This window comes from Chiroxiphia lanceolata, chromosome 1 (genome assembly GCF_009829145.1).
Source record: "Chiroxiphia lanceolata isolate bChiLan1 chromosome 1, bChiLan1.pri, whole genome shotgun sequence".
Lineage (NCBI taxonomy): Eukaryota > Metazoa > Chordata > Aves > Passeriformes > Pipridae > Chiroxiphia > Chiroxiphia lanceolata.
In genome coordinates, this window is record NC_045637.1 from 83,832,506 (window position 1) to 83,841,631 (window position 9,126).

Genomic DNA, 9,126 nt, shown 5'->3' on the forward strand with positions numbered 1-9,126 from the left:
GTCATCAACCTCTGTCACAGGTAGCCATAAAATCTGTACTCCAGCAGTAGAGAGGAAAATGCTTTATAGGCCATACTTTCTCCTCCTGAAAAGCAAGGAGAGGAGAATTTTCCTGAATTTATTAAAAATGACACTTCAGTGAGGACCAGAAGTTCTGAGTAATGACCCAGACCATCTTTGCTACTCAAAAATAGGAGTTGGTTCATGCTTCTGAATTTCAAAAGAAGACTTTTTCTGTAAGAGCTTTGCAAATAAAATATATCTGTTTTCCAGTGGGTCAAGTTTACTATCAGTACAACATTCTAGTTCAGACTTTTTTAAATTGCATCAGTTGTCACAAGATGAAATGGGGTATTCTTCTCACTATATATTGGTAACAGTTTTAAAGAGATTATCAGGAAATAAAACACTGCAGACACACTATAACTCTTCAAATGTCTAGATGTTTTGTATTTTCTCTTTCTCTGTTCTTAGAGAAAACTATGAGAATTTTGGCTTGTGTGTCAGTGATGATGTGCTTATCTCAAGGAATTGCTCTCAGAAATTTTTCCTTTCATCTAGTGTTATCATGACACCACTGCTGGCTATTTCATATGTCACAAGACTTGATACATCTATTTTATGTCTTATACCAGATTAAAATTCCAGGATTTCTAGTTGTTTTCAAAGAACTCCAGTGCAGGAAAACAATTCACAAGTAGCTTGAGCACTCTATGCTAACTTTGTCCAGGATTTGTCCAATGTCTTTACTAAGAAACGGTGTGCTTTGGTGAGCTACCAAAATGGACGGAAGCCATGAAAATCCACCATGAAGATACACAATTGAAGACTACTTCTATTAACAGAGCTCAAGCTGCTTGGGGTTTCTTGAGGAATAGCTCCTATCTCCCATACATGAAATTACATAGAAGAGCACAGGACAATATAGAACATGACTGCATGATATGGAACTGAGATAGAAGTGTTTATACATATACGAGCATGTGCATGTGCAGAAAATTCAGTAAAATACTCTGATTTTCAGTAACTGTATTTATGTAAGCCCCTCCAGACGTAAATTACGCGGCTTGAACAATGGCTACTAAGGAAACAACTCTTTCTGTAAAGATACTAAAGAAATGATGTCATGGTAACCGTAGCAGCCTAGTAATTTGTGAACTTGTCATATGCACAAAACGCATAATCAGAGTATCAAGGTATTAAGTGAAACATTACAAGAATTTGGTATAGAAGTCAAGATTGGTATTTTTATAACCATAGACATTAAACACAAAATAGCTGCATGAAAACATAGGTCCCATAACTGTAAACCACTGAGAGCATAAATTTACAACACTGAATTACTAAGTGCTCAGTTGTTTGGAGTTTATTATGGACTGAATGAATTGTATGTATTTTCTGCATCAAAGTTGTAATCATACTATGGTTTCTGTAGTATTAATGCTCCCTCCTACCTTAACAGACATATTCAGATGTATCTGCATGCCACTGCCTACCTTATGTGCATCACCAAAGGGTTTTAGCCCCCAGATTCTGCAAGCATGCATTTTAGGGCATGTGCCATCAAGAGCTATAGGATGGCACACACACTGGAGACAGGACCCTGACAACTGCTGTTGGTAAATTCCTTAATTCAGACAATAAATAACCCTGATTTATTAGAAGCTCCTAACTGATGGATTTCAAACCTGCTAATCTTTGTGCATGCACAACACCAGTCACTTTACAGTAGGAGTTGAAGAAGTGTTCATGTGACTTTTGCATTGGAATAACAACAATCACCCTCCAAAGTGAAGGGACTAGAAGAGAAATCGTAAGCCAGTTAGTAACTTTCCGTCTCACATTAACTGTTGGTTATACACACACTCTGAGGGTGTATTCTGAAAAACTGAATTGAAGTGACTTGATGTCATACCAAACAGCTACTTTTTTTACCACAATGCAATCTCGGGCTGTCACTAAATGATGATCTGTCAATTTTTCTGACTTGGTTCTCTACTTCTCATTCAACTATAATGAGGTATACCATTGTTCAGGCTTTCATGGTTAGATAGCTGGACTGACTAGATCAGTTTTCTGCTAGAATAAAATGTTACTGAAACTCTCACACAGAAAAACACTGAATATCATTATGACAGAAAAGTGAACATGATAAACTAGAAAAGTGAAGAATATTTTAAACTTCATAATATAAAATGATCCTATGATCTAAGCTAAGAGAAGCAATGACAGTGCTGAAAACTTCTCTGTTCAGGAGCCTGTAGAGCCAAGAAAAGTGTGTTGTTTTTAGAGGTATTACCTCTGCTGTATTTGTATTCAAAGGTCATGAACAAAGGAAATGACCGAACTAACAGCTTTTTTGTTTGGCATAAAACAAATCAAAGAAGTTACAAATTCAGGGTTACTGATTTTTCATTTGCTAATCTGGATGAATGACAATGTTTAACTTGTTCTTAATCCTAAATGATGCTGTAAGTCTTTTGGAGAGGGATATTAACACCAAAGAGATTATGGAGATGCTTGAACAAAGTGCTACAGATGAGTCTGAACAGACAAGCACCTAAATCTACAAACAAGTAAAAGAAAAGTGATTATTTGGGAGAGATGGGATGGGGGAGAAAAGAATAGGACAAGGATTGTGATTGTTGCATTGACTGCCAATTAGTAATCTCCATGACCACAACAGCAGTCATCTAAAGTAGAAATGAGATCAGATTTAAATAGTTACATGCTTAAAGCCTCTGCACTCCTCGTGCCATTTTAATGGAAAACATTCTGCTTCTGCACAGTTACAGCATCTCCAAGTTCAAAGGTATCACTTGCCAGTAAAATCAACATTTATGTGCTTTCAGTCCCCAGATTGATTAAAGAGTTCTCCTATTCTTCTAACTAACAGATAGGAGGAAAAGAGGCTCCTGCTCTCAACACTGAAGACCTTGGACTCAAAAATTGCCTTCATCTCAAATAAGTAAGATTCTAAGGCAATCAGTACTCCAAAATAAAATGCTAGGTGAAAAAGTATTAGACCAGTGTTCCACCAACCAGTGTTTTCATTCACAATACAGGAGTGTTGAAAACTGCTTAGACAGATGGTCTCAAAAGATAGTGATCAATGTCCAGAATACTGGGCAACAAGTGGAGAGCTTGGGAATGATTTTTTCGTATCTCCATGACTAACAGAGATGTTAATACAGAATGCATCACCCACAGTCCAGATTGCAATAAGATGAGGGGATGAATGGTGGACAGAGTAAAGAGCAGAGATTTACTCCAGAGGGATGTTGGGAAACCAAAAGTACCTGTCCAAATACATGAACAAACAAATGCCTCTATATTTCTCATATGCTAATTTAGTGAACTAGAAAGAATCAAAGAAATCCTTCTTCCAAAGACATCTGTTGATAGGATAGAGAAGTACATTGCACTATTTTAACTGGTTTTGGTGAGTATTTTGTGTTAGGTGGAATTTGCCACTGCTATAATATAAAGAGATGATACAGGCTAAAGTCTCATAGAAAATTTCAAACTTTATTTTCCTGGCTCTTTTTTTTATTTCAGAATTAGCATGGTAAAATATATTACAGTGTTTTTACCGTGTTATGGATTTGAGGATTTGAATGCATGGAAAAACTGGATCTGAGCACAGGTAATCAAATTCTTCTGTGAATTATGCTTGTGCATGTAAATGCAACATCACCCTCTGCACAGTACCAGCACACTCGCAACAACTCTGAGGGACTGATTAAATGTTGATAATCTGTTATTTGGCTCCTCTTTCTACCCAGCTTCCCACAACCGTTCCTCTGTTTCCAGTTACAGATGTTGAAGTGCTAAGTATTATCTCAGTGCTCGAGTAACATGGTCATGGGATTCAAAGAGATCTCACATGCTGCACTTTTGAGCAAGAAAGGGTCTGTGGTAACTCCCTCTACCTTTCTTTTTTCTCCCACAGTGGACCTATACAACCTGCTCGCGGCTCTGCCTGTGTTCCTGTATTACTACTGGGATTTTATCTGCTCATTATTGATCTCAGTGAACGCTTTCTTCTGGCTTTCAAAAACAACTGCCAGAGGATAATACATCTCTCAAAAAATGCTGGGAGGTGGAGATGACTGTAATACTATCTGGGGGGTGGGTGTAGAAGCGCAGTTGCAAACAGAGCATAGAACATGGGGGAATTGTGTAGGAGGAAGTCTTAAAATTGATGTTTTTAAAGACAGGTCAAAATAATAATTTTTATCATATGATTCCTCATTATGTTGAAAGGGAAGGCTGGTATCAAATCTTTATTGATGGTTCATTTCTCTTAAGAGCTGGAGCACATATTAGTATATCACTTAATAACGATATATACATAGTTGTGAATTTATGGTTTTCTGCAGCCATGACTGGTTTTCCATGGCACTGAATAGCTTGCCAGCCACCAGAAGGAAATATTTGCTTAGTTTTAAGTTTTTAAAATTTAAGAAACAATTTAGGCAATGTATATTAGGCAATATTCCTGTTATCTATTGCTAAAAAAAATTGAAATATTAGCATATTTTCAGGCATAAGAGAGCTAGGATTCTTTGAATGATTTTAACATTATATGGTTAACATTATATGTTATTGAACAAGAGCCAGAGACATGTATCCATTTTTTACCATGGAAGTAGCACATAGATTGTATCTTATTTAAAAAAATGTTCATACAGCTTGTTTTACCTTTTAGTTAGAGCAGGCTAATATACATCACCTCTTCAGAGCTTCAACTAAGTTGCTAAACTACCTTAAATCTACTGCTTCCAGTCATGTAACCTCACCCCACAAGTATGAATGCATAGCACTAAAATAAATGTTCCCCAAGAATGCAGAGCATAAGCAGAAATTTGGAGGTGAGTGATGGCTGTGGGTGGGAAAAAAGTGTACTTTTCTTTCTTTTGTTATAACCAATATTGCATTTTAATGACCACATCCAGGGAAAAATCAAGCATGAACCATTGTCTCTATAGCTTCCGGGTGAAGAGAGTAAATGGAAAGATAAATGGGGATAAGAACAGAGATAACGTGCAGAGAAAGGGAGGAACCAGAAGAGGAACAGACAGACAACTGGGACAAATGGGGCAGTATTCTCTGGAGGTAGTTTCTCTCCGTTCTTGCCGGACTCGACTGCTCTACCTCTACCTAAGTAGGTGAAGGGGAGAGATCCCTGTGTCAGGGGCACTTCCAGCATGGGGAAGTTCATAAGGGAAGGAATGCTGAGTGCCTGCCTCCCCAGCATAACTGAAAGATTATGCATTTCTGGCTGCAGCTGTAGAAACAATACCTTATCTGGGGAGATGCTGTTCTCCCACATCAGTCTTTATACAATTTTTCTCACTGCTCTCGCACTGCAGTGATGTCCTTTAAGGGCTGGGTGTGCAAGTCCTGCCTATGGCAGGAGTTAGTGCATGCTGTATGCTGACCCAGGGATTAATAACTAGATAACAAATCTTTTTGATTCCTGGCTTGTCTTATGTCTTGATAGGAAAGCAAATCCCACCCTTTTGGCAGCAAATTATTTCATTTCAAGCATGCTGCTGGTAAATGATGTTTTCCAAACTGATGAATGTGGGATTTCCTGTGGTGTAAGTGATTTTGTTTATCTTGGTTGTTTACATTTCAGTTTTATGAAGCAATCTGTCTGGGGAGGGGCCTAGAAAACACTGACTGAAGCTTTTCTTCTGATATAGGTCTTCATAACCATAGATCTACATAAAAACAAGTGTGAAAGTAAAATCCCGCTTTACCCTGGTGCTGAGATGTTGAATACAGATAGTTGTGCTTCTACTCGCATGCTATATTCCTGTACCTATTTATAGCCATTCATTTTAAAGCCAGCTAATGCATAGAAGATCAAAAAACTTCTAGAGGTTGTAGGAAATAGACTCTTGCATCAGATACAGATCCCTACATAGTCTTCCTGGTAGTTGACTGGAAACATTACTTCAAACAACTTCCTTGCAAACATTACTCTCAGGTGCAGTGACTGACTTGCTTATAGCCTCCTTACCTTTAAAATTCATTTATAGTTTAGTCTTTGTTCAGTGTATTTGTTTTTCAATCAGTGATTGTAATGCTTGAAATGGTAACAGCAAAACAACTTTTGTCATGCCTCTTCATATTCTTTCAATATTCTTCTCTTCCTTCTTCTCTAGGGCTGACAGGCCATATGGACCTCTAGGAAACTTATTAATGCCTTTGTGTCATTACTATTATATGACCTCCACTTCTTACAGGTTGCAACTTTGTCTTCTGTTACTTTCCTTCATCTATTCTAAATACTGATTTTTGTTTTTCTGATCAATATCTTAATTCCTGATGGTTACAGGGCTTCTGCAACCAATTCCATCATCTTTTCTTTCCCAAAAATAAGATTATGAAGAGGAATATTACCTGGAACAAACTGCTTTATTTAGGACAATGTATTAAGACATTTGTGATTTTGGGTCATGTTGGTTTTAGTCCTTAGATTGTCTCCATTTCTTAAATATTTTAAGAAGCTTAGAGAATATAATGTAACCTTGTAACACATCTTGCAAGTGGACAGTTAAGGGATAGAAAAGTTAGCGAGGCAAAGGAGACCTGGGAGAGAGAACCATGAGGAAATATGTATTCTCTTGCTTCCTTTCCCTGTTCTTACTTTGTCACATATGCAAGGCAGAGAAACTTTGTGCCACAGAAAGAGTAAGTCATAGTAAATCACAATCTGTGCTCATGTAGTGAAAAATAAAAAGCTGTCAGTTCAGCTGCCAGAATTCTGTAAGATAGTCAGTACAGTTCTGTAAGTTTGCTAATTAAAAAAACTATTTAAATATTATTCTGAGAAGTTAAAGAAGGGAAACAAATCTCTGGTAGCTACATTCCTGTAGCTACTTGTAGCTTGTGCTGCATCTGAAGCTACTGTGCCGTGTGATGTTTCAGAGAGGCTGGAAATCAGCAGCCCCTCCACTTTCTGCAGCTCCTGAGTCCCATTGGCTGGAAGGCAAAGCAGAGGCGGAGAGTGCCCTGAATATTTGTCTCTTCCACACACCGTAAAACAGGCAGCCGGCATGCGCTGAGAGCGAGAGTGGTGCTTGCAGTTTGGAATCAGTTCCTGCTCTGCAGCAGTCACTTGGGCATTTTATGCTCACCTCTCTTTAATGGAAAGGAACAAAAAAACCTTGCAGCATACCAGTGAACTAAACAGGAGCTGACCACAGGGGAGAATCTGATGCAAACATAAAGACTGTTGGGACTCTGTGACATAAATCACCAAGGTAAATGTGAAGATGATCAGAAACTGCATCTGTGAGAGTATAAATCAGTATTTCTGAGTCTGAAACCTGATTTTGTCAGAGTAGTCAAAGTGTTCTGAACCGCTATCTGCCTCGGTCCCAGTTTATTTTTCTTTTTTTCCCAAGTTGAAAAGCCAAAGGTTTTCAGAGGAATGCGAAAGGAACAGGAGTTTTAAAAGCAGGAAGTTGAAAGGGGAACTCCGTAAGATGAATTTCACCCAGCATCGTGGGACACTCCAGCCTCTCCATTTTTGGAACCACAGCTACAGACCGCACGGAGGTGCCAGCGAGCCAAATGCAAAGGGCCACTCCTCGGGAGGCTGCTACGAGCAACTCTTTGTATCCCCTGAAGTGTTTGTGACTCTGGGCATCATCAGCTTGTTGGAGAACGTCTTGGTCATTGTGGCGATAGCCAAGAACAAGAACCTCCATTCACCCATGTACTTCTTCATCTGTAGCTTGGCAGTGGCTGACATGCTAGTGAGTGTATCTAATGGATCAGAAACCATTGTCATCACGCTGCTAAACAACACAGACACAGATGCACAGAGCTTTACCATAAACATTGACAATGTCATTGACTCGGTGATTTGCAGTTCCTTGCTTGCATCAATTTGCAGTCTTCTCTCAATAGCAGTGGACAGGTACTTTACTATCTTTTATGCCCTCCAGTACCATAATATCATGACAGTGAAACGTGTCGGTGTTATCATCACATGCATCTGGGCTGCTTGCACAGTCTCAGGCATTTTGTTCATCATTTACTCTGACAGCAGCGTTGTCATCATCTGCCTTATTAGCATGTTCTTCACTATGCTCATTCTCATGGCATCCCTCTATGTCCACATGTTTATGATGGCTCGGATACATATAAAAAAGATTGCTGTTCTTCCAGGGACTGGCCCTATTCGCCAAGGGGCCAACATGAAAGGGGCCATCACTCTCACCATCCTGATTGGAGTTTTTGTTGTGTGCTGGGCTCCATTTTTCCTGCACCTGATTTTCTACATCTCCTGCCCCTACAACCCTTACTGTGTATGCTTCATGTCCCACTTTAACTTCTACCTGATCCTCATCATGTGCAATTCCATCATTGATCCACTAATCTATGCATTCCGGAGTCAGGAGCTCAGGAAAACATTCAAGGAGATTATATGCTGCTGTAACCTGAGAGGGCTTTGTGATTTCCCTGGCAAATATTAAACCAAAGGGATGGATATGTTACTGTGTACACAACATGCAGCACAGATTTCCAAGCCTTCAGATCCTCTTTCTCAGCAGAATTTGCTTTAAACCTTTAAGAGTGAGCACCTCTTTCTGTCTCCCCTCTCTCTCATTCTTGTATCCCATTCTCATGTAATTAATATTTCTTAAAAATGTTTGTGATGTCTACAGTTTGTAATTTATTTAGCTGGAAAGAGAAGTAGCACTTCATAGCAGTTTGTAAGAAGCAAATAAATGTAATGATTTATGTGAAATACCAACAAACACGAGCAGCTGTATATTTCAACTGCTGAAAAAATAAATAACTTGCCTGACTTACAGTACGTATTGACTGATACTCTTTCTTATTCTGTTGAAGTAATTATAGCTACATTATATACATCTTAAAATAGAGCATATACTTTTATAATAGTGGATTAGAGGTTCTCTGAAATTAGAAAGCAAATTTTTCAGAAAGGTTAGTAAAACCAACAAGTTGTATTTATTCATTTTGAACTCTTTTTGTTCTACTTCACAGTAGCAATTCTGTTCTTTGTTACAGTTATTGCCCACAGCAACAAGATTTTTCAAACACTTGCTACACAGACAGTTGAATGCCTGGGATTCG

At 38.6% G+C, this 9,126-nt stretch overlaps 1 protein-coding gene across 1 annotated transcript; it reads left to right on the forward strand.

The window, feature by feature from the left end:
• Positions 1-7,093: 7,093 nt before the first annotated feature.
• MC4R (melanocortin 4 receptor) lies at positions 7,094-8,839 on the forward strand. The gene is made up of 2 exons (XM_032691416.1): positions 7,094-7,277; positions 7,422-8,839. Exon 2 carries the CDS (start codon positions 7,503-7,505, stop codon positions 8,496-8,498), a length of 996 nt encoding a protein of 331 aa, XP_032547307.1. The 5' UTR covers positions 7,094-7,277; positions 7,422-7,502; the 3' UTR covers positions 8,499-8,839.
• The last annotated feature ends 287 nt before the right edge of the window (positions 8,840-9,126 follow it).

Excerpts from the sequence above, each read along its gene's own strand:
- MC4R (XM_032691416.1), top strand. The coding sequence starts at position 7,503 with ATGAATTTCACCCAGCATCGTGGGACACTCCAGCCTCTCCATTTTTGG.